This window comes from Poeciliopsis prolifica, unplaced genomic scaffold (genome assembly GCF_027474105.1).
Source record: "Poeciliopsis prolifica strain line A6 unplaced genomic scaffold, Auburn_PproV2 SCAFFOLD026, whole genome shotgun sequence".
Taxonomy (NCBI): Eukaryota; Metazoa; Chordata; class Actinopteri; order Cyprinodontiformes; family Poeciliidae; genus Poeciliopsis; species Poeciliopsis prolifica.
In genome coordinates, this window is record NW_026562401.1 from 1,168,043 (window position 1) to 1,191,733 (window position 23,691).

At 41.1% G+C, this 23,691-nt stretch overlaps 3 protein-coding genes across 6 annotated transcripts in view; 1 reads left to right on the plus strand and 2 right to left on the minus strand.

The window, feature by feature from the left end:
• chn2 (chimerin 2) overlaps positions 1-2,034 on the minus strand; it is a 33,154-nt gene extending 31,120 nt beyond the window's left edge. Inside the window, exon 1 of one of the 2 annotated variants that reach the window (XM_055047803.1) lies at positions 1,477-2,034. In XM_055047803.1, coding sequence (XP_054903778.1) covers positions 1,477-1,525 — 49 coding nt within the window. In that variant the 5' untranslated portion in view covers positions 1,526-2,034. The remainder of the gene's footprint in view (positions 1-1,476) is intronic. The other variant, XM_055047802.1, reaches the window with a different exon arrangement.
• A 1,165-nt stretch (positions 2,035-3,199) lies between these two features.
• On the plus strand, positions 3,200-8,083 carry cpvl (carboxypeptidase vitellogenic like). The gene is made up of 13 exons (XM_055047426.1): positions 3,200-3,308; positions 3,459-3,640; positions 3,732-3,853; positions 4,842-4,956; positions 5,047-5,105; positions 5,196-5,275; positions 5,373-5,439; positions 5,789-5,911; positions 6,050-6,181; positions 6,276-6,374; positions 6,462-6,635; positions 6,728-6,910; positions 6,991-8,083. The coding sequence occupies exons 2-13, from the start codon at positions 3,460-3,462 to the stop codon at positions 7,087-7,089; spliced, it is 1,434 nt and encodes a 477-aa protein (XP_054903401.1). The 5' UTR covers positions 3,200-3,308; position 3,459; the 3' UTR covers positions 7,090-8,083.
• A 490-nt stretch (positions 8,084-8,573) lies between these two features.
• Positions 8,574-23,691, minus strand: part of creb5b (cAMP responsive element binding protein 5b) — a 44,240-nt gene continuing 29,122 nt past the window's right edge. For all 3 annotated transcript variants that reach the window (XM_055047945.1, XM_055047944.1, XM_055047946.1), the window contains 4 exons: positions 15,700-16,017; positions 14,244-14,471; positions 13,216-13,324; positions 8,574-12,343 (listed from right to left, as the gene is read on the minus strand). In XM_055047945.1, the coding sequence (XP_054903920.1) occupies positions 12,186-12,343; positions 13,216-13,324; positions 14,244-14,471; positions 15,700-16,017 (813 nt within the window). In that variant the 3' untranslated portion in view covers positions 8,574-12,185. The remainder of the gene's footprint in view (positions 12,344-13,215; positions 13,325-14,243; positions 14,472-15,699; positions 16,018-23,691) is intronic.

Consider the following 23,691-nt stretch of genomic DNA (forward strand, 5'->3'; position numbering starts at 1 on the left):
CACTAGCCAGAGACGAATCTTAAGGCTTTTATTTTGAAATTTTAATTAAACTTCATTTGAAATGTCAAAACTAATCCCATGATTAACAGTGATTGAGTTAAGTCAGTTATAAAATGCCCAAGAGAGCAATTACCTGATATAAAAAATGTCCAGGATTTTATTTTGAAATTTTAAGTGAGCTTCATATTAACTGGCAACACTAATCTCATGTGTAACACTAGTTTAGTTAAGTAAATAATAATGTCCAAAAGAGCAAAGACATGATATAAAAATGGATTCTCACAACGAATTCTATCTTTGTGAGACACCGAGTCAGCTTGACTGAAAAAAAAAGCAGTCCGAACAACTCCTTCCCGTTCCGGAACCGTGATACGTATCGGTAAACCGTTTGAAGCGTATTAGAGGGCTATCTGTTGTCTCCGATTGTACCGCGATTCATATCTGTACCCCACTCACAATAATAACAGCGATGAGAAAAAAAAAAAAAAAGGTGTGCGCTGAGGTCTGAATTTTTCAGAAGTCAATCTGGATGAGCGTGTGGAAATCCTGTCCCATGACTTGATAATCATGACATGATAATCTTAATATGACTTTTTATAACTGTTGAGGCGTTGTCCGACACAAACATTAGCTTTGGTTAAGCTTCTTCGTCAATTGGTGGTGGGAGAAAAGGGTTTATGTACTTTATACCAAAAACTCATTTCATCCACTTAAGTATGTGGACGGTGGTTTTACACAAGGTTTGTTTAAACAACTGGTAATTCAACATTCCCCTGCAAAAAAAGAAAAAAGAAAAATAATCTAGAAAAGAGAAAATCATATTTTATACATATACATAATCATGTACAAATCGCTGAAGTTCACAACATTGTATTCGCAGTAAAAACTAAATACATACAAGATTTAACTGGAACTGTGCTGAACTCACTCAGGCATGCCATATTAGAATTTCCCACAGTGTCAGAAAACATCTCAGCATGGTGCTGTGTTTGGGGGGGAGAAAAAAATAGCACACTTTATACACATGCCAGAAACAATCCTCAAAGCCAACCAAGTGGAAAGTCAATATAGGATTTATGGAGACGGTTGGCAATCCGACGATATGCAGAGCCAGTCGCAACGAATGCATTCCACAACCTCAGAATAACGCCAAACTGAGACTTCCTTCCCCTATAGCATGTCCACCCCTGCATGCTGCTGCTGCTGACAGCAAAGCTTTCCCAGGATTATTTAGAGGAGTCTGGAATAGATGCTTAACAACTAAGAAGAGGACACATCTATGACTTATGTATTATTGGTAGACGCCTGCAGTTTAACAACACAAGCAAAAGTTGAATGCGAGTCTGACATAAAGCAGAAATGTTAAGAATTCGAATAAAAAAAATTATGAAACATCTTGATCGAAATCTTAGTAGCCTAATTGTTTTGAATGTATTATCTGACATTTACAAATTGTGGCACGTGTGGACCCCTTACCAGAGGAAACCGATGAACCTGAGAGGCTTGAGTTACTGGATGCTGCCATCCCAAACCAGTTTGGCGACTCAGTCACTCCCAGTTGGCCAAGGTGGGCTCACAGCGGATCGTCCCTGACGGTGCCTCCATGCCACTTCAATGTGCTGCACCTTTCTGACGGCGGACTATTTCATGCTTCCTTTAAATCTCGAGCCCACCTCCAGTCCGTCCATCTGTCGGAATCTGCTGATCCGTTCCCCCCTCCACCCCCAAACCGGCGCGGTGTGGGGGGCTGCCGCATATATACCCACAATCAGAGCACAACACGCTCCGTGGATCAGCCTCGCGGAAGCGTCTCCTCACGCCGAACAAGAAATGCCGAAGGTTTCCTCCATGCACCGATCAGCTCTGGTTTCCATGTGCCACTTTAAGGGCTGCGATAAACACGCCGCAGCGGAGACGCGCCTTCTTAAAGCGAAAGTTTGGAGCGATGTCAATGAAGAGAACAGAGGAGAAAACAACAGAGTTTTTTCAACAACAAAAAAAAATCTGTCTGTAAAATCCCAGATTGATGGGTTATTTTTTTGTTTTTTTGTTTTTGTTTTTTTCGAAACTGATGTTTAAAAAGTCAGGGGACGGTCCGACTGGTTAAACCACATGACACCAGCTGACGCGTTATTCATGCTGTCTGTTGTTGCGATGGAGGAGCGGACTGAATGTCTGGGTGTTGGCGCCATCTGCTGGTCATTTTGCTATGCACAAAATTTTAGGTACAACGTTCAGATATTTTTAGACGAATGGTTTCATATGTTCTCAACTAAATGTAAAATTCTTAAATGTCATTTTGAAGTCGTTTTATTCAGCTATTTTAATAACATCCAAATAATTTAGTTCTTTTTCTGCAATGCAACATGAGATAATTCCATCTTCCCCTTTATAAATTAATGTCCTGCATATCTCCATCCACGTTCCCACCAACTGTCAGCATCTTTCCTGTCCTTTATTTAAAAAAGGCATTCCCAAAACATGAGACTGCCACTTGTGTTTAGAGTGCTGTGTGGTTGGTTTTCAGTCACTAATAGAAGGGATATTAATAACCCACTCCTGGTTTAAACTACTCCATAACCTCTCCTTGATCTCTCTGCTGTGTGACTTCTTTGTGATGCTTTTGGTTGTTTGGTTGACTCCAATAAACTCCCTAAGTTTTCACAGAGCAGATGGGTTAAAACTTTGATTTAAATACTAGTTTAAATTACACAAATGGAATCTGAAGAGATCTCTATTGAATTCAGAAAGGGAATGTGTGTTACATGTGCCATTTATTCAGGAGTGCCAAGGCAATAGTTGAATAGAAATTCAGGTTACAGATTTCAGACTTTTATTTGAAAACACCTTAAATACATTTTATCCTTTCACCTCCCAGTTATGCACTCCTTTGTTGTGATGTGTCACATGATCCCAATTCTTTTCTCAGACTTCAATATAAGAAGTAACCGACTTCTTATATTGCACTTTTGCAGAAACCATAAGTTAGTGTGTTCAGTGAATTCTGAATTATTATTCTACTTAAACATACTGAAAACCAGATATTTTGCCAGAACAGTGTCGTCCAGAACAGTGTCGTCCAGAAAGAAGAAACGTCATGCCTGCCAATCTCCCTGCGAGACAGCGTTCAGGGCTCAACTAACACCTGCAGTCAGAAGAGAAACCACGTGGTCTTCGATCACGTGACCTGAGGCTCGGTCATGTGACTGGCGCTCACAGTGAAAGGCATTTCCAATCGCTCGGGTCGCACATTCCTTTAACTGAAGCCGAAATTGGCCTCGTTTCTTCAGAGACGGCGAGATAACGAGGTGAGTCGCCTCCGGCAGGGTGCGTCATGGTTCCTCCGCGGTGGGACTGCGCTGACATCCGACTCGGTGCGGCGTTTGAGGCTCACATGGAAAGAGGAGGTGCGAAACTGATATGAAGACTCACATGAAACCTGTGCCTTTTTCTGTCAGGATGCTGAGGGAAACTCTGGCTCTCCTGTTCCTCTGGGCCTGCCTGGGCCCTGCAGCCGCCGTACGGAGCTGCTCGCCGTTTTTCTGCGGGAAATCTCACAGAGTCAGCGGTCTGAATGGTGCGGACCCCGGGGCTCCTCTGTTCGTCACCCCTTATCTGGAGAAGGGCGCCATAGATGAAGGTAAGAGCAAGTTCACAAACAACACGAGGTTTTTCTGCGACATTAACTTTATCATTTACTTAATTATTGCACTGATGCGCCTTGTTGACAGCCAGGAAACTAAGTATGGTTGGAAAATTGCCTGGGGCGAATGTCAAGAGTTACTCTGGATACTTTACAGTCAACAAGACCTTCAACAGCAACCTCTTCTTCTGGTTCTTCCCTGCACAAATGGTGAGCTCAGCTGTTTCCTCTCCAGCATGACACTCACTCATCCTGTTTCACTCAACAGTTTCAAAAAGTATCATGTGTTTTGTTGTTGTTGAGGCGTTAAAGTCTTCCCCACACTCTTCACCTTTTGTCAGGAAACCCTTTCACAAAACAAGTCGAGACCATTTTGAAAGCTCGCAGTGGTTGTCTGCTGCATTTAGTAATGAGTAACTTTTAGTTTTTGATCAAAACTTTTACCAGTGCACTTAAGAGTCATGTGCCAACTCCTGACGGTCAATAAAAACCAAACTTCTTCAGTTTTGCAATTTCAGCTGCACTTTGTTTTACAAGAACTGGAATGGAGTCTGGTCAGACATTTGCACTCGCATGAGGATTCTGGTAGTTTAAGTGTTGGTGAAAATAAATGTAAGTTGCAATTGGAAAACGTCAAGAAGAGCGAAATCTCTTTAAGAAGCACAAATATATTTGAGGAAAATATATTGTTTTACTGGTTCAAGTTGTGTTTTCTAACGGGTTGTGTGAGTTAGTCAACCCACAAACCAGCTGATTGATTTTCAGAGTGTCATCTTCCACTTTCTGTGTGGAGTGAGACGCATTAACTGTGTGTGATGCATTTACACTATTCTGACGTCCAGTTGTTACTGAACGGATGGATCTTCAGCAAACTTACATAAATGAGAAATGGGTTCACATGTTTGAATTTATTATGCAAGTTGCTTGTTTGTAAAATTATACAATCCAAAGAAAAATAAAGTGAAAAAAATTAGTTGAAAAGTCTAATGAGATTCATGGCAATGAGGAATGCATAGAAACTTCAGACCTTATCAATTCCACATATTTCCATGCAAAGTTACTAACAAACATACTTTATGCTAATCATACTGTTAGAATCAGACTAATATAATCTAGAACTACCAGAATGCAACAAAAAGGAAGTTCAGCCTTTTGCTTCTACTTTTTAAAATTCACCTCACCTGTTCCTGATTTCCAGGCAAGTCAGGACAAAGCCCCAGTACTGCTCTGGCTGCAAGGTGGACCTGGTGGCACCTCCATGTTCGGTCTCTTTGTGGAACATGGACCTTATTTAGTGTACAAGAACATGACTGGTAAGACATGGCCTTCCAGAGACGAGCAGCAGATGTGGGAATGCTCTGTTTGACAGTTTCTGTTAGTCTCAGTCTTTCTCTGTCTTTCAGTTGGTTTAAGGGATTACGCGTGGACGAGCAGATATTCAGTTTTGTACATTGACAATCCGGTATATATTTTCCCTCATTTAAAAAAAAATAACAAAACGAATACATGATTGAAACAGAGCTTTAACTATAGTGTATTTATTTTTTTTTAGGTTGGAACAGGTTTCAGCTTTACTGACGATGACGGAGGCTTTGCTCAGAACCAAGATGATGTTGGCAGAGATCTGTACAGGTCTGCTTTCCTGCTCAGCTAATGATTCTCATTTCTTTGAGGGTTTTGTGCTTTTTTCTCTGCATCTAACTTATCACCTTCTCTTCCTTTTTAAAAGTGCTTTAACACAGTTCTTCCAACTCTTTCCTGAGTATCAGTCCAATGAGTTTTATGCAACTGGGGAGGTAAGTTTTGCCTTTCGATCTTTTCACATTAAAAGATTATGCAAATTTCATTATGCAAATATCTATAAATCCAGATTGCAATTACCACTGTACAATTTCTGCAAGCTGTAAATACACATGATTTTCAAACTAAAATATTCATTCAAATATACAGAAAACCTTTGAATGTGTGTGCCTTACCAAGTTGCAGAAAACTTCTGACATATTTCTAACTGGCTGTTTAAACACTTTCTTGTTGTTGTTGCCTAAACTGGATTGGATAAAACTGCCATAGTATAAATACATAAGCATCTCAGACTCTGAGGTTAGATGTGGTTTTCACTTTGTATTTTTGCTTTTATTTCTGCAGTCGTATGCAGGAAAATACGTTCCTGCCATTTCCTATTACATCCACAAAAACAACCCCACCGCAAAGGTGAAGATCAACTTTAAGGGCATGGCTATTGGTGACGGACTCTGCGATCCAGAACTGGTTGGTATCATGCAAACATTTAAATCTGCGACGTCTCTTCAAATGTGGCATGCTACGTTTTATTTCCCCATAGCTACATATTCCAGATGTATTGACGTATGTTCACTTTCGACTCTCTGTTCATTCTCTCCCCATCAGATGCTGGGTGGTTATGGAGAGTTCCTGTATCAGACAGGAATGATAGACAAACTCCAAAAGCAGTATGTGGACAAGCAGACGGACCTCGGCGTGGAACTCATCCAGCAGCAGAAATGGGTGGAGGCATTTAAGGTAGAAACCAGGATACTTTATGTTGGTCATCGTTGATTTGGATTAACTATTAATCATCCCATGATGGCAAAACTATTTCCTTTTCTAACTTTAGGTTTTTGACTCTTTGCTGAATGGAGACGTGGATCCGTATCCGTCCTTTTTCCAAAACGCTACGGGCTGCACAAACTATTTTAACTACATGACATGCCAGGTAGTCTGAAATCAGAATTGCTGTCAGGTTTTTTCATACATCACCACTGCATTCTCAATGTTTGTTTGTTTTTTTTGTTCCCCATAGGAACCTGAAGACCAGGAGTACTTCTCCCAGTTTGTGACGCTGCCAGATGTGCGGAAAGCCATCCACGTGGGGAACCTGACCTTCCATGACGGCTCCGAGGTGGAGAAGCACCTACTGCAGGATGTCATGAAGAGCATCAAACCATGGTTGGGGATTCTGATGGATAATTATAGGGTAATGCACAACAGAGATATCATTCAAAAGAATCTTAAAATTTCTCAAATTTAACTTTTAGTAAACAAAAAACAAATGTGGCACATGTACAGGTCCTAATCTACAGCGGTCAGCTGGATGTGATTGTAGCAGCTCCTCTGACCGAGAGGTTTCTACCGACTGTCAACTGGAGCGGAGCCGCCGAGTATAAAACCGCTCCCCGGTTCCACTGGAAGCTCCAGCCCAGCGACACTGAGGTGGCAGGCTATGTCAGACAAGTCGGAGAGTTTTTCCAGGTGAGCAGATGTGGAGGTCAGACGCCACACATGCTACATGCAGATGAGCCGACGTTTGAATAATTCTCTTACCCGTCCAGGTCATCATCAGAGGAGGAGGACACATCCTGCCTTACGACCAGCCGGCGAGGTCCTTTGACATGATTGACAGATTCTTGTCAACACAGGGCTGGATGTGAAATGGTGCTGATATGGGCTTATGGAACACACTGATTGACTTGTGTTGATTTTAAAGACCTTTGATTGTCTCAACAAATGTAAATGAACTGTTTCTGTATATAGTTTTGCAACAGAAAAGTATTTTACTTCTTTAAATTGATCACCAATGAATTTATAAAATTTTTCATTGACTTGAATTCAGTTGAGAATTTTGTTTTGCTTTTTTCTTTTTTTACAAAGATCAATTTGAAATGTTTTGTTTCTAAAAGTAAAAGTAGCTTATGTTATTAGATTTCAATGTTTTGATTTAGATTTTTACATGATCTTGCTTTTACAATAATGGTAATTTTGAAAATGCACACAAGGGGTCGCTGTAATTCAGTGAATTGCAACTGCAGACAAATAAAAATTAAAAAAATTCTGATCACATCATGGTCAATGATGGTGACTTTTTGTGAAAGCAGTTGAATCTTTGATTAATTTTAATTTAAGAGACTGTTGAATTAATTGCTAAAATATGTAACATGTTTGACAGATAAATTTGCTACATCATAAATATTTTCAGCCTGCCTTGTTTTCACAATTTGAAAAAACAGTGCAAATTTCTAATTTAAAAGATTAGAAAATACATTGTTCATTGAAACTTCAACTTTGACTGGTAACACTGTAAGAAAAACATGTCTACAATATGTGTTACAAATATTGCACCATATCTGATGAGACACGTTTCCTTCTCAAGCTTCCTTGTAGAAAACAAATTGTGATGTTTTTGGAGAGTTTGTGTCTCCAGCTTTTAGGCTTGCCAGATCTTAAACTTTTCATCCTTTTGAACTGATACAAATTTATAGATGGATACACTTTATTTTGGTTTGAAACATTCTTAACAGTTTTTCTTTTTTCCAAGAAAAATCTGTAAATATTTGGAAGTCAATTAAGCATACACATACGGGTTTAAATATCATGCAATTGGGATCTACAATGTTATGTTTCATAAAGCTTACATTGTGCACAACAGACATCGTTGCTCATTCTTCACATGCCTATAAGAAACATAATTTGGACAAAACTTTTGCCCCTGACTGCTTCTGTCAGTCCTTATGGGAACAGGACTGCGAGTGGTGAGCCATGTTGTCCGTGATAGATTTTTTTGAAGTCTAACAGGAAGCTACCTGGAGCATTTCTTGAACAACTAAGTTCAAATATGGAAACATTTCTGCAGGGAAGTTGATGTGGTTGTAACTTCCAAACTGCATCCATGTGCATGAATCTGGCATGCATGCACTGACGTTGACTGCCATGTTATTTCATCAGGCATCTATCAAGCTGTCTAGACAGCTTAATAATTAATGAGCATTCTAAACCTTTAAAGCATCTAACTATTTAATGAGCTGTTATTTTTCAAGGACAGTTGATCATATCACCTTTAACAGGATTACATGCACACACAAACACCAAAAATCCACCTCCACACAAGTGAACCTAAACCACAGAAAATACTAAATCGTATGTTACAGAACAAGTGCTTTATTTTCATACCGTAATGTAACTGCAATGATATTAAATGTCTGTACAAATGCAAATTAAAACAAAGGCAACATAATTACAGACACAAACACACAAAATGTTGTACAAAGTTATGCAGGCATGAATGGATTCATCAGTCCATTTCATATAAACAAGTTTTGAAGCGCTGGAACGAGTCGCCATGTTTAGGCGTTCAACAAAAGGCAACAAGTGCTATGAAAACATTATTTACAAACGTACCACACATTTCATACTCCCTTCAAAAAGAAAGGTGGTGTCAATACATGTACATGATTATAGAAATTAATGATATGTACAATATTTATATATTTAAATTTCAAATAATACAGTCACAACATCATCAATGTGATGTTGCACACAGATATGCACACGTTGTCTTCCATCTGACCGTTTTCTTTGCCGAAAGAGTAACAAATGTTTTTCTCTGTAATAAATTCAAATTCAGTCAAAGAGAGTAAAGTTATATATAACTCCAAAGACTAATGATTCCAGTTAAAGTATTCTGAGGTCATTAACATTTTTTATTTTTTTTCCATGCAAAAGGATTAATTCGGAATGGTAACTCAGACATCATCTCCGTCATTAGTTTTACAAACTAAAAATAAGGCAAGCTTCCAGTCAGAGGGGTGGTACAACAAAGCCCTTTTTAAGAGAATTTCTCTCACTCTTCATCACTCATACTGAGCTGCACATGCAGGCTCCGACATCAAGAGACTACATAAAAGCTACATTTCTCCAAACCCTTCAACAGCCTGGCATGAATGGGAAGAGAAACGTTTTTGAAAACAACAAGAAGCACAAGTTAAACAGCTCGACATCCATACCGACACTTTAGGTCTCCTTGTGATGCAAGGCAGGCATGGCCTCTCAAAGAAAAGAAAAGAAAAGGCAAAACACGCTACGTTTTTCTCGCTGGTGTGTGAAGATGGGAGATCGCTGAGAATTACTCTGACCTTTTAATATGGCTATTCTACCCTCTGTCACATCAGAGGACAAAAGTGCATAGACAACGCTGTGATCTCCCCACCTGCCAGAGGAATGTATTTCACCCATGTTGCTGCAAAACACAGTGCATCATGGTCTGCATGCAATTCAACTGACATTTCTGGTCATTCAAGAGAGGAGTTAAGGACAAGATGTGGTTGATGTGAGAAGTTTTGAGGTTGACGAGGGGACAGAAAAAGGCAGTAATAGAGAATTGCAAACAATTATTTAACACATCAATGTTTTTCTCAGGACATAGATTTCTAGTGAGGCTACTGCCCTGAAATGAATGCCACATGTCAGTGACAAACTATGTATTATGAAAAAAAACAAAAAATCAAACAAATGTGTCACAGGAAAGAAGTACTGAACACTTTAAAAGTATTTTAAAAAAGAACAAGAAGGAGAAGAACAAACACTAAAATCTGGCAGTATTTAGAAAAAAAATCCTGCACCTCATTAGCTGACTAATAGTATTCAATTGTTGGGTTAAAAAAAATGATTCTTATTACCAAGAAATCATGCATTAAGTGTCTTATGACAAGCAAAAGCAAAGAAATCTCTCGTAACCATCACAAACGGATTGCAGCACAAGATGCTGGTAGTTTTGGTTAAAGAGAGGTTTCTGGATTTCTGTGAGCACAGTTACGGTCACAAACAGGTATTTTTGGCAAAGTCTTTGACAGATGAGACAAGAAAAATTGCTTAGAAGAGCCGGGGACTACTTGCAGAGTTCTCAAGAAATACCTGGAATTAGGCTGTTCGCATTCACTGCTGAAGTGAAGTCAACATAAACATGTGTTCAGCTTAGGAACAAAATAACACTGTCACTGTCCACACCATATTTGGGGAACGAATTAAGAATTATACTATCCCAAAACACGACACTAACATTGAGGTTAGAAAGTAATTTAACACTGGCAGGCATATTTACAACTGATCTGAAGGTGAAATGAAGATAAGTTTTTAGGCAAGACATTGATCCCAAACAAACAACCAAGAAAACTGACAGTTTTAGAAAAAGAAAATACAGTTGAATGGCCCAGTCAATCATCTGACTGGAATCCAATTAAAAATGAATTCCAGTCTCATAGTGCACAGAGGAGGGTTGCAGAGAAATCAAGAACTGGAACAGGTATGTAGAGGATCGAATCTAACCAATGAATGAACTCAATTTCCGTATGTCTGTTCTGAAACGGTTCAAAAAGGATTTTTTACCCCCCCCCCCCTTTTAATATTAGATTGCATACATTTTAGTAAGCATTTTCAATATTCATTCCCTGTGACATACCATATCATTACAAAAGATCTGGCATAACTTGGATTTATTTTCTCCATGTGTAGATACTACCTGGGCTGTTACAGACATGCAGCATGACTGTCATGAGAAAAACATAAATATGCTCAATACTTATTTACCTGTGGAAAAATCTATCTCTAATATGCATCAAACATAAACAATTAAAGTAGTAACACAACAGAAAACAATTTTTCAAAGTTGTCTAACGTAAGCAAACAAAACAAAACAAAAAAAAAAGATTCAGGCACATTGTGATAACTTGGAAAGTACACCGAGAAAGAAATGCTTAAAGGCTGTCTGTTCCCCAAAAGAAATAATTTTCCCAAATTCTCCTGTTTTCTCACAAGCTCCTCTCTTTTTCTGCTCTAACTGAACTTTGTTCTGCACAGAAAAGAAGGAAAAAGATCACTATACAGTACTCACATGCATTCGCACAATCAAACATAAATTTCATATGGAACTTAAATCCAAACACTCGACACAGACAAATAAAAGTCTTCAACGATTAAAGCTTGAGTTGGTCCTGCAGTGCTTAGGAGTTGGTCTCAACGCCCTGAGCTGCCTCACCGGGATCACAGTGTTCAGTTCTGTAGCTGACACAACATCAAATGTTTTGGTCACTGATCATGATGCGGGGATACAGTAAACGGGGATAATCAACACTGCTATGTATTGCTTCCATTTGTACGCAAGGTGTCATCACTGTCATGCAGATTATAATAAAGCTCATTAAGACTTATAGTAACAGGGTGAATGCTAACAGTCATACCAGATTTAAGTCTTTACAAAGGCATAGCGCCAGTTTGACGTGGATTCTGTGTCAAACATACGATACCGAAGTCCACCTGTCTGTCTTGCACAGGTAATGATTTGACTTCTTATTCAGTCCATTATGCATACAAAATCTAAGACATAATTCTGGGGAAGATAATCAGATGCTTTTTGGCTCCTTTCTCTGGTTCCATATCCACCTCGTCAGCTTTGTACCATAACAAAGTAGAAAAACTTCCAAAACTGCTGTTGATGATCAGCAACAACACTTCTTTCAGCCAATTGCACAAAAAAAAGCAGACAGAAAAACAAGACTGGGCAAACCACAGAGCCACTGCACGTTAACAGGGTTGGTCTATAAAAATATACTGTAGCTACTGTATAAAGAGCAGCCGCGCTGGTCTTTTGAGGTTTTTCTCCTAGTGGGAGGCGGGACTTGGAGGGGGGGCAGCGTGTGCAGCTGGTGACCCTCAGAAAAGAAGAGGGGGAGCTGAAAAAAATGATACTCTCCAGTCCCTAGTGGATGGGGTTAATGTCTGTGCGATGGTTAGCCTGTCCGTGCACAGTGCCGCCCCCTACAGTCGTGGTGGAGGTGGTGATGGTGTTGTGCTGGATGACTTGCTGCTGCTGGGAGCATGCTGGGGTAGGACTGCCAGCTGGACTGCTCTCTGGACCTGAGGACACAGCAGAGACATCACTAAGGATAGTTACATGTGTAAGTTTTACAACAAAAAAAACCTTGCTAAAATAAAAAAATAAACACAAACCATCTCATAATCGTAAAGAAAGAAGCAATTTATTGGTAAAAAAAAAAAAAATAAAAATAGCTTTTAATATACAAATATTACTTTAGTACATGTAACATTCCAAAAACAAAAATAGGATAGGACAGATAGTGTAAATTGAATCAGTTAAGCCAGTAAACATGCTGATGAGTTGTAGACACATTGAAGATGACATCTGCACACAAGCTAGACTCATCAATGAAAGCCATTCCTGCCCTGTCTGGGATGCGGCTTTCGCCTGCATAAAAGAGCCATTCAGCCATTGGGGATGTGAGCCTTATTTTCCTCTGCTGGCACAGGGAGGTGCCTCATCCCATTTACATGAAAACGTCACTTGAGTCCGTATCAAAGGGTGGAGCTCTGATGTCATGTGAAGCGGAGCTGGAGCGCAATCCGAAAAGTCACAATGGTTGTGGGCATTGATGAGATTTTGCCAATTTGTAGACTGTCAGGGTTTTCTCACGTTGACTCCCTGTGCAAAGTGCAGCTGTTGGATGGAAAATTTAGTCTCTCCGAAGATTTAGACGACCAACTCCCAATCCGGGCCGGCTACCAGAGTGTGCAACACCCTGGTGCGAAAGAAAGAGTCCTGCGGCGAGCGTGGGACCTGAATACCAGCACATCAGCGCAAAGAGTCCTGGCAGATACCTTAGAGTTAAGTCTGCAGGGCTAAGGCACGTCAGGGAAGGTGTAGTTTTGGTCATATTCCAAAATGTGTGTGTGCATGGGGTTCATCTGTGTTTATGTTTTGGGCTACTCACTGAGGTAACCTTGGGACTCTTTCTGCATAGTGGTGATGGGGCAGTCCTTGTGTGTGAGCAGAAGCTGTTTGAGTTGGGTCACCTCATTCTTTAGCATGGTTACTTCATTCTGAAAAAAAAAAAGAAGACATTTGTTAGTAGTGGTAACCAAGGAATACAATTTACAATGATTTACAGTGCCTTGCAAAAGTATTAATATGTGTCTGACAGACCAACACAAAGTACCTATCAGATAAGTCTAGCCATTGAATCATCAAGTCTGGGCTTAATGAAAGAGTGGCAAGAAAAAGGCAACTCTTGCAAACAAAAAAGTAATGTTTTCTGTCTGGCACAAACCATGCAAGGGATACAAATAACATGCATAACAAGATAATCATAGAAAATGAGATCAAAGGTAACAGTTTGATCTCAAAAAGAATCATGCTGTGAGGATACTTTTTATCAACCGGCACGTGAAATTCAGTGTGATGGTCAGAGTTACAACTTCAGAAGATGGATGGAGCTTATTACAAGGCAGCCCTGTGGGAAGAGACTACAAAGGATTTGGAGCTGGTAGCAGGACAACAATCCCGATCATATAACCAGAGCTATGACGGACTGGTTTAGATCACAGCAGGTTCATGTGTTTAAGTGACCTTACCGTGACTTGAAAATTGCTTCCCGCAGATGGTCACCATCCAAGCCCACTGAGATTCAGTTGTTTAAGAAAGAAGAATGCACACGTCTCTGTCTGTATGGACCTATGTCCACGAGATGGTTCTACGAAGTGCACATCTGCAGCCTATCACACCTTTCAGGTCTTATTTAAATAAATTCATGGCTATGTACAGTTTTCCTTCCGCTCCATGGCTGTGTTCTACTTTGTGTTGGTCTTCCACATAAAATAGCAAATGAATGAAATTAAGTTTGTGCTTGCACCATGAAAAATGTAAAAAGGTTCAAAGGATGTGAATATTTTGCAAGGCACTGGACCACACAGCTTAGAATTTCACACTGCAACATGAATGAATGTAGTTTCATCTTTATACCTGAAGCTGCATGTTAGTCTGAGTGAGCTCTTCAGCTTTTTTCTCCAAGGACATCACCCACACTTTTCTCTTCTGCCTGCACCTCGTCGCAGCCGCTCTGTTTCGCTCGAGAAACTTTCGCCGTCGTTCGTCCGGATCCTCGTCCACTACCCGTCTGCGTCGCCCGCCGCTGGCTGGGGGGGACTGCAGCGTCTGTGTGGGCTGCATCTGCTGGGTTGCAGGTGACATCTGAAACAGACGGCGCACGGGATGATCATTATTGGGATCTTCGGGATGACACAGCGTCTCTCTGCGTAGTGTGCAACCTCCCTGGCATCTGGAAAACAGCCCGGAAGCTGTCTGCTGTCACCACTGCGCTGGCCTCAAAGCAGCTTGTGTGTAAACATCTATACATTATCTCCCCCTTGTTTTTGAATGCCTAGCACCTTCACCCAAAAACAACATCTGTTTGCAGCACGTGCCTCAGGAGCCGGGCTGCGTGCGTCAGACGTGAAAGACTGAGTGGGTGACTGGGTTGATTCACCAGAGTTGCCCACCTTGTTAAAGAGGTGTCAGGAGGCAGTTTTCCAACGCCCACTTCCACTCAGACTAACACCAGCAGACATAGTGAAAAGGCCCGTTTCTAAAAACGTACATGCTCTGACAGATCTTGACGTCTCCTTGGCAAAGTCAAGTGTTTTCAGTCTTCAGATCATTACCATTTTTATGAGAACCATGGAAAACACACAAGCTGCTTTAATGGCAGCTGTGCATACAGAACGGGTTGCTTTAATGCCTTAATGCTACATCTGGAACATACAAGGAGTTGCATTTCTTCTAGTCTGACTGTGCTTTATCCAAAAGACTGACACCGCAAATAACGGCAACGGTACAAGGAGAAAGTCACAATGCTGTAAGCATCAGTTTTAAATTAAACCACATCCATTCACAGATAACAACTTCCAGGATTCTGATCAGTGGTTGCAGCGAAACATCGGGACGAGCTTCTACAGCGCTCCTCGTGCTCCAGAAGTTCTCATGTGGCCACATGTCTCAGGCTCATTGGTGCAGGATGAGGTGAGAGTAAATTTCCAACAGACATTTGTGAGCATCTTTAATGACCCCCACTTTATGACTTCCACTCTAAGCAATGCCCTCATGACAGGCATCAAGCTCTGACCTGCAGCTGACCAACCTGAGAAGAAAAGCGTTTTCTGAAAAGCGTGCCAGGAAACTTGCTGGCATTGAGGATGCAAGCGGGGGGAATGGGTTTGTCCACTAACCTTCTAATTTTAAGCATCATTTCAGCAATGCTTGAGCATTAAACCACTAATAGCTTCTTCCAAAACTACACAAAGGGCTACTGAAACATTGCCCTCAATTAGTCAGTGACTTCTCACTGAGTGGGAGATTTAATGTGTTATGAAACATGCGGCTTTGCCTTGGAGCTCAGACCCTGGGAATTGGCTTCTCTTACCTGCGAGTGCATAGGAGCGTGCGGTGATGTCTGGTGTGGGTGCCCGGGCAGGAGGTGAGGATTGTGGGAGTTGTGATGAGGGTTGTGTCCTTGTGGGTGGTGGTGTGTGCCCTGGCCGTGGCCCTGGTTGTGGTGGTGGTGTCCGTGGTGCTGGTACGTGTGGGGAGGTGCTTGGAGGTGCTGGTGCGGGTGCGAGTGCATGTGATGATGGTTGCCCTGCTCCTGTCTTGTTGACATCATCTCCATCATGTGGCCCATGGAGTTCATGTTGCCGTTAGGGATGGCACCAGGGTGGTGGGAGAGGGCAGCTTTCAGCCTCTGCATGGAGAAAAGAGATACACACAACATTTAATTTTGTGTTTTCAGTGTGGCTGAATGGTGCCGCAATGTTGCATTGTAGCAAGAAAATCTCAGATCTGAAAACCAGCTTGGGCTCTTTTTTATTTTTTATTTTTTTGCATTATTTTGTACAAATGCCTTCTGTCCAGAGGGTAATTTGCAAATGCAGTTCTTGGTTAGACCTTTTTTTTAAAAAAAAAAAACTTAGAATTTATGCTATCATCACAGACGCAAGTCTGGAGTATTTTTCTTCATTTTTACCCATTATTCTTTGCAATACATCTCAAGCTCGCTATGACTGGGTGGAGAAATTATTTGTACATAAACATTTTTCAAGCTTTTGCCATAGATTCCTGGGATACTATTTTACAGCTTCTAAAAATGCACAACCTTTCACGAGGCCCAAATCTCTTTCTCAAGCACTGTTTTGTTGTGCATCTTCAGTGAGCTGATTAAGAGGTAGAGAGCATTTGCTGAAGACGACAAGACAAGTGGCTTCATAAATCCGTATGTCAGGTGAACAAATCAAAACCACTTAGCCTGTCCTCGCTCTCCCCTTCACTCCTGTCATACCTGCTCTGCACCTTTTCCAAATGTCCTCATACCAATCCTTCCTCTTCATATTCCCAATAGACTATTTTTCCATGAGCTTGGACGCTGCCTGCTGAGGTGAACCTGCTGGTGAGGTGCGAATGTCAGACTGTTGACCCAGCTAAAGGAATGTTTGTTGCTTTAGCTGTGAGGTCTACTTAGCCCTGGCTGAGTCTGAGTCCTCGATGAGCGAGGCCTGAGGGAGACTCAGCAAAGGTACAGTTGTGTTCCTCGTGTTTACCAAATGCCCCGTCTGCTCCGCTCTGTTTTTCTGGGCATCACATGAGGAAAAACACAGATGTAAAAATAAAAAAGTGACATATGTAGATTTGAATGGCATCTAAACTTTAATATAAATATTTCTAATTCTATACTATGTCCCAGTCACAATGTTACCAGCAAAAACGCAACGAAAGACATTCCTTCCTAGGCTACTGTTATGAATTCCACTTTTTTCCTTTTTTTTTTTTTTTTAAACTCTTTCCCAGTGCTCTCATTTCTCTCGGTGCTCCCTTCCCCCCGCCAACCAGCTGCTGCTAGTGAGTCCACGCTTGATACAAGGCTCCATATCTTTTAACAACCTTCACATTCATGATTCCCATCGGGAATGGCATCCAGCTGGCTCCGCTCACGATGCTAAGACATGGCCGAAGCAAAAACATCAGCTCTGCGCTCCTCGCTCACACCGCCTTATGAGCGCAAAAAACGTTTTACAAGCAGAGTAGAGGAAGAGTCAAGTAAATCACTTTTTAAAAGACAAAAAAAAAAAAACAGCAAAGAAGAGCACATCTGTAGGGTTGCATTAGCTTAGGTGCATTTATGTATTTTTAAGAGTATGTACAATTAGTTTAGTTCTCATTACCTTGTTTCTGGTAAAAGAAGCGATACGGAGGATTGCACGTGAAACCAGCAGAGTGAAATTATGAGCTTGCAGAGCCTGTTTCAGCTAACTATAGTTTCTGTTTGGCATACCAGGAAATGTCACACATTGTGACACAGGTTTCATTTCTGCAGCTTTATCTTTTTCATCTTATAAGTGTTTGTTTTAAAAAGGACTTATGCAGAGATAACAAATCCAAACCCCATCTCAGACTCTCACTTTGTTAAGTCCCGTCAACGCAGCCTCATGAGCATTAAGTATCACGCGTCGCAGCCCTTCCTTTTTGTGACCAATGAGATACATGTCAAAATATCACAAAAGCTAAACACACTGCAGGATGTACACAAAGCCTGCAGCTCCCTGCAGTACTATAGTCATCCTGAGGATCTCAGTGGTGTAGTAATAGAAAGGCCTTTATTTCTACTAACAGATCATCCCGCACCCTCTATGTGTTGATAGTGAATAGCGATCCAAATATAAGATGAAAAAAAATACAGGAGTAACAGAAAGGAAGTTGAAATCCAACTTCAATGAAAGTTGAAAGGCTTACATATCAGTTGTAGTCGTCATCATTGTGATACAAAATTAATTCACAGCTTGGACTAAGCACCTTGTCAGTGTGTGTCCAAAAGTGGAAATGAACTCCCTGTGTTCAAAAGAAAACCCCGGTCTCAAAAAACATGTTAATAGGTGATCATACAAAGTTTCGCCACTCAAAGAGCAGGAAACCAGTTTATTGCGCATTGTCCTTACAGTCCACACAAAAGCCCAGAAGATGCTCATTCAGGCAAGAGTGAAGGAGGGAAGTGAAATGCAGCAGTGGAAGAGAAAGAGACCAGAGGTAAGGTGAGATTAGACGGGTTCCCATGTCTCTTCCTCGAACACGATCAGTCCGGGACAACGAGTTGCTCTGGGAGGTTTCCAGCTGGCAGTGGAGCTCTGTGTGCTTGTTAACCGAATTAGCCTAAATTCAGAGAGGCCAGCGGGTGTCAAAGTACAGAGGCGAGGCAGAGAGCCGAGGGGCGGCTGCGGAAGTTGTAGGACGTGTTACGAACACAAAGCACCAAATTAACCAAAAAATATTGCTGAAAGTAAAACATTTATAGGGCGCAGTCAAATGAAGAAATAACTGCTTCAAAATGTAACTACATGAAATAAAATCATTCTTGTTTCATGGTAAGAATAGGCGCTCTGGAAAAAAAAAAAAAAAGTTAAAGTAAAAAATTACAATCCTAGTAATCCTATGTTAAAACACAACTATTAAAGAGATAGTTGAAGATATTTTTGAGGAGAGGCACTTTGGGAAGCAGTTAAAATCCTGCTTGCAATTTATAACTCTCTTACTGTCTATGTTTTAACATTAATACAAGTTCATTTCTGAAGCTTCACAGTTAGTTTGAGAAGTGTTAAGACCAAATACATCTTAAACAACCCCGGTCTCAAAAAACATGTTAATAGGTAATCTGAAAGTTTCTTTATTTAAATTTTAAGGGTTTGACCTGTTTGATTTGCATGACTTTTTTGCTGGAAATGCTAATGGTTGGAGGTAGAACGCCCCTATTTCTCTATGGAACCCTTACTGAAAATGTACAACAATCAAAACTGTGCTCTTTTAATTAGATTTTAATGACCCAGAAAAGAAAAACACAGAGCATGCAAGCTAAAGGAAAATTTCTGAAGCCGTGATACTTTCATTCACACCGTTAGACCCAAAGCCAACTCTAATATTATCATATCAGCCTTTTCTGTATGAGGGCATATTTTGCAGAAATGATCAACTTGAGAAATTGAGTGCTACAATCATCATTATTGTCATTTTTGAGGCGATAACATACGACATACTTTACTGAAAATGCAACATCTGGCAACATATAAGCAGTAGAATTTAAGAATAATGGCAAAGTCACAAATTGAGCTAAAAGAAGAAGGCCTTACCGTGACAGCAAGTCTACTCCTGAAGCTATCTCTGCACAAGTGTCAGCTCTTCCTCCATCTGGAGTGAAGTCGTGTTCAGCCAAAACTTTAAGCCTTTGTATCCAGAACCACAGTGACGCAACTAAGGGACGTTAGCAGAGCGATGATGAGCAGGCTGTGACTCTCAAACACCTTCATCAGCTCCCTAATGACTTTTTAACACAAGGTTGTATTTCCCCAGACTCTGCTGAGCACAGGAACCTAACCACTATGTGCATTTTACTTTAATAACACACACACGCGCACACACGCATGGATACATTTACATTTCTCTTGCAGCAACATAGCCGTCCCAGAAAACAGTCATTAAAAGAGTGCAGGTGTTAACCTGTGGCAGCGCGGACTTCTTGCAGGTAAGATGGCATGCAGTGCTTCCCACCACTGTCTGCCAAGCTGCTGCAGGAAAATGGAAACCAAAGGTAAAAGACAAAAATATGGGGTTTATGTGACACCATAAAGACTCGGTCGGCTCTTTTCCTCGTAATTCTATCAGACAGAAGCATAAATACATGTGTTTGACAGAACATTTCATGCATTCTGAGTGTGCTAAAAGTATGGCGGGTATTGATTTTTTTTAAAAATCCCTGATTCAGCTGGCTTTTCAACAGAAGGAAGCTATCTCCTCGCAGACCTCTGCCCTCTGACTCCCAACTCCCACTCTGTTGTTTTAGGCTGCTCACATTTATGTGGTTTCTGTGATACCAGGTGATTGTCCATTAATGATATTTATTAATAGCTGCTTCCTCTCTGACACGACAGGCCTCTGAGTGATGTCCCTGGGAGTGCTCTGGGCACCTCCAGAGAACACACCAGGGTTTCTCTTCCACCAGATGACTTCATATCTATTAACCCTGGGAGGAGAAAGCAGGAGCATGGAGCAGGTACAAAAAAAGGGAGGCGACCACGCCTATCTGGGGATGGGTAAATCAAAGCCAGTAAGGTCGGGGTGAGCACTTTTATTCCCCTTAAAAGTGGAGCGGTGCGCTATCTGGCGCCTTACAGAAGGTTGGAAAGATTTAACCAGTCTGTGGTGTCACAGTTTAACGACAAAAAGATCAAAGTTTTAAATGGAGATCTTACTCTTCCCATAAAAACAGCCCAGATAAATACTGAAGCTTCTGTATATCTCTGTTCGCTCTTTGTGAACACAAAACTGGTTCAAAATGTGGGGACAAAGTATTTCCAATTGGTTTAGCGAAATCCCATCTATTTCTGGTCCCTGAATGCATCATGAAACCTGGTAGCTAAGATCAACAGGTACAGCTATACCTTCATGCAGCAGCTGTCTCCAGAGGTTTTGGCCGTGAACAACAGGCTCCTGGCTTTTATACCTTCGTCTGAGACAGAATTGAGGCAGTCCAGTTTTTATTTTAAACAGAAAGAGGTCCAGCAGATAAAATCTATCATTGGTAACAGAAGAATAGTGAACACTTCACCTACATTCCTAAAAATACGAACTAAAAACAACAGTAAAGTGAAAAACTTGTGTGAAACATGATGAAACACTTCGAAGTTTTTATTGAAAATCAGGGATTTATTGCACCAAATATTAACCTTTCAACTCTTCTAAGTTCTAATTTACAAAAATAAATATTATGAACATTTTTAATTGCATTATTTAACATCTGAAAAAACTGTATTTTTGTTGTTTTTACTTTTTTTAAATTTCTGCGATGGAATGCTCACAATGTCAACATAATTACTTAAAATTTGGGATTGATATCAAAAGTTCACTTATTTCACTCATACCTACAAATGGGGAAGTAAGAGGAACTAAAAATGTTGCTGTGGTCTCCTGATTTGTTCCAGAGTTGTGTCACAGCGCATTACGGCTCTCTAAGTCGTAATCTAAACTAAACATGCTGTATTCAAACTCAGGGGTTTGGTTTAAGGCTCCTGCTCCATCCTCTTTGCTTTCACCACCAGTTACCCACCAGTGCCTGCCAGCAAATCCCACTTTCTGTCCCCTAAAACTCCACAACCCCATTAGTTCAATTTTATTAGATTTCCCTCTCGCCCAGAAAGCCAGTAACACCTCCCCTCCCCTTCTCTCCTCTGTCTTTCTCTCACACACACACATGCACCTCTTCCCTGTTTCAACCCCCCCCTCTGCAGCCTCCCACCCACTCTGTCTGCTTGCCAAGAGCTGGGGACTGTTAAACTGATTTCCTCGGGGAACGTCGAGGCAGACAGTCTGATGGGAGCGTCGGGCTGCACTGTCGCCCTTCCTCTCCTCGCTCGGGGTTCTGGGCCAAGCCGAACCGAACAGAGCCTCCTTGTGGTTCCAGACACAGACAGGGGAGATGGACGTAGCCTGGCTATCCTGCCAGGGTCAGACTCTCTGGTGGTGCTCCGAGAAACCGGGGCGGTACAGGGCGCGCTGAGACACACACACACCCTCAGAGGAGGCATGCTCCAAAGCATGCGCTCAACTCCTGGCAGCTTCTGCACCCTGTCAAGTTAATGGATGGGCCTCTGACTCCAGTCTGCATATCCCCACTGTTCCCTCTCATGTAAAGGCCCTACGCCAGTGCAGCCCACATGGTTATCACTACACCTTGCTGTCACGCTGCTGAGCATAGGGAATGGCCCAAACTGACAGAAAAAGAAAAGCACAAACACATGTCTAAATACTAACATGTTACGAGATCAGAGAGAACACATCAGTTGTCACAACTGTCATCCGAAATGTGAAGACTTGAGTGAGAGTAACTCCAACGGGCTCAAAGCAATTTTAAAATTTTCAAGTTTTGTCTCAAAAAAAAACACACACACTTGACGTGCCCCGGGTTCAGTTTCGAGCAATCTTAGATTTAAGAAATGGAATGACACCCGTGGCTACAAATACCTTGGTTTCACTTTCTATCCAACATTTTAAACAAAAACGTACAAACAATGACAATTATTTCTACGGCTAGATAATAACCGAACATCTTGATTATTGAAGAAATAATGTTTTTATCAACTGTATTGTTATTTTTACATACAGACCTGAGCAATAGCACCTGAATCCTATCTTTCAGATGCTGAATGCCAAGAATATCCTGGCCTTTTATAGCAACATGATATAGTATTAAGTGTTTAATTAGCTATCGGCTTGCATTTTAGCTATCCATCTGTAGCTTACCTACTAAGAGGCATGCATATTGTAGTCCGTTTCCAAGATTTGAGTGAAAGTGAAAGTATTTCTAAACAGCCAGATTTGTCATGTTGTATAATGTTATAAGTTAATTTGCCTTTTTTCAGTCAACTGACCAGCAACACATGGGTGGATGCTCAGCACTTCCTTACTTTATGTGCCATACATTATGGAGCATCTCAGTAAAAAGGTTTTCAATGGTAGAATCAGCAGGAAGACAAACTTTACCATAGCTCCCTAAAACTGTGCACTGGGATAATATTCCTTCAAAACAGAAAAAGATACCTGAATTTTAAAAATTAATATAAGTGTCAGATGAGATGGTCCAGCAAACTGACTCAAGTTTACCAGGTTCATATTCCTACACCAAACAGGCTGATCTGTTTTACAGTCCTCCCATCTATTTTACAGTCCTATGAGTATTTTCTTCATTGTCTCCAAAAGAGGGAAGCTGATGTTGGCTGGACCGGTCCAGTCCCTGGCAGTTGGTTTACTCACGGCCATTGATGAGCCCTGAACCATGACAAAATGGCCTTCACATACACTCCTCCCCATTAGCACCCCTAAAACAACACGCGGTCATCCAAAGACAAACAGATGCAACGTTCTGCACCACCGCTGGCTGACTTGTGCTTACACCACAACCCACACACGAGCAGACGCACACGCAAAAAGTCACATGTATCTGCTCAAATAAACAGACCCTCGTATAAACAGACCTTAGAAGATTTGAAATGTAGCAGATGTGGATTTGTCTCTGAAATCGCTTTGTGCCTTTTGAGGTGTCAAAGCAAAGGAAAGTAATTTCACCCATTAATGTGTCAGGCTTTTTTTTTGTACATCTATTGGAAAAATGGATTCAGAAAAATTAAGAGATTTCAGATTTTAGGTTGAGTACATGGTTTAACTCTCAATAAGGCAACCTAAAGCTCATCAGAAATAAAACAAGAAAACATGGTGACAGTGAAAAGCATCTCTGGGGAGATAAGAAAGACTTTAGCAGCCAATGTTTTCCATCTTGTCTTGTTGTGCCAGAATCTTTTAAGAAAAGTGATTCAGTGTTTCAAAA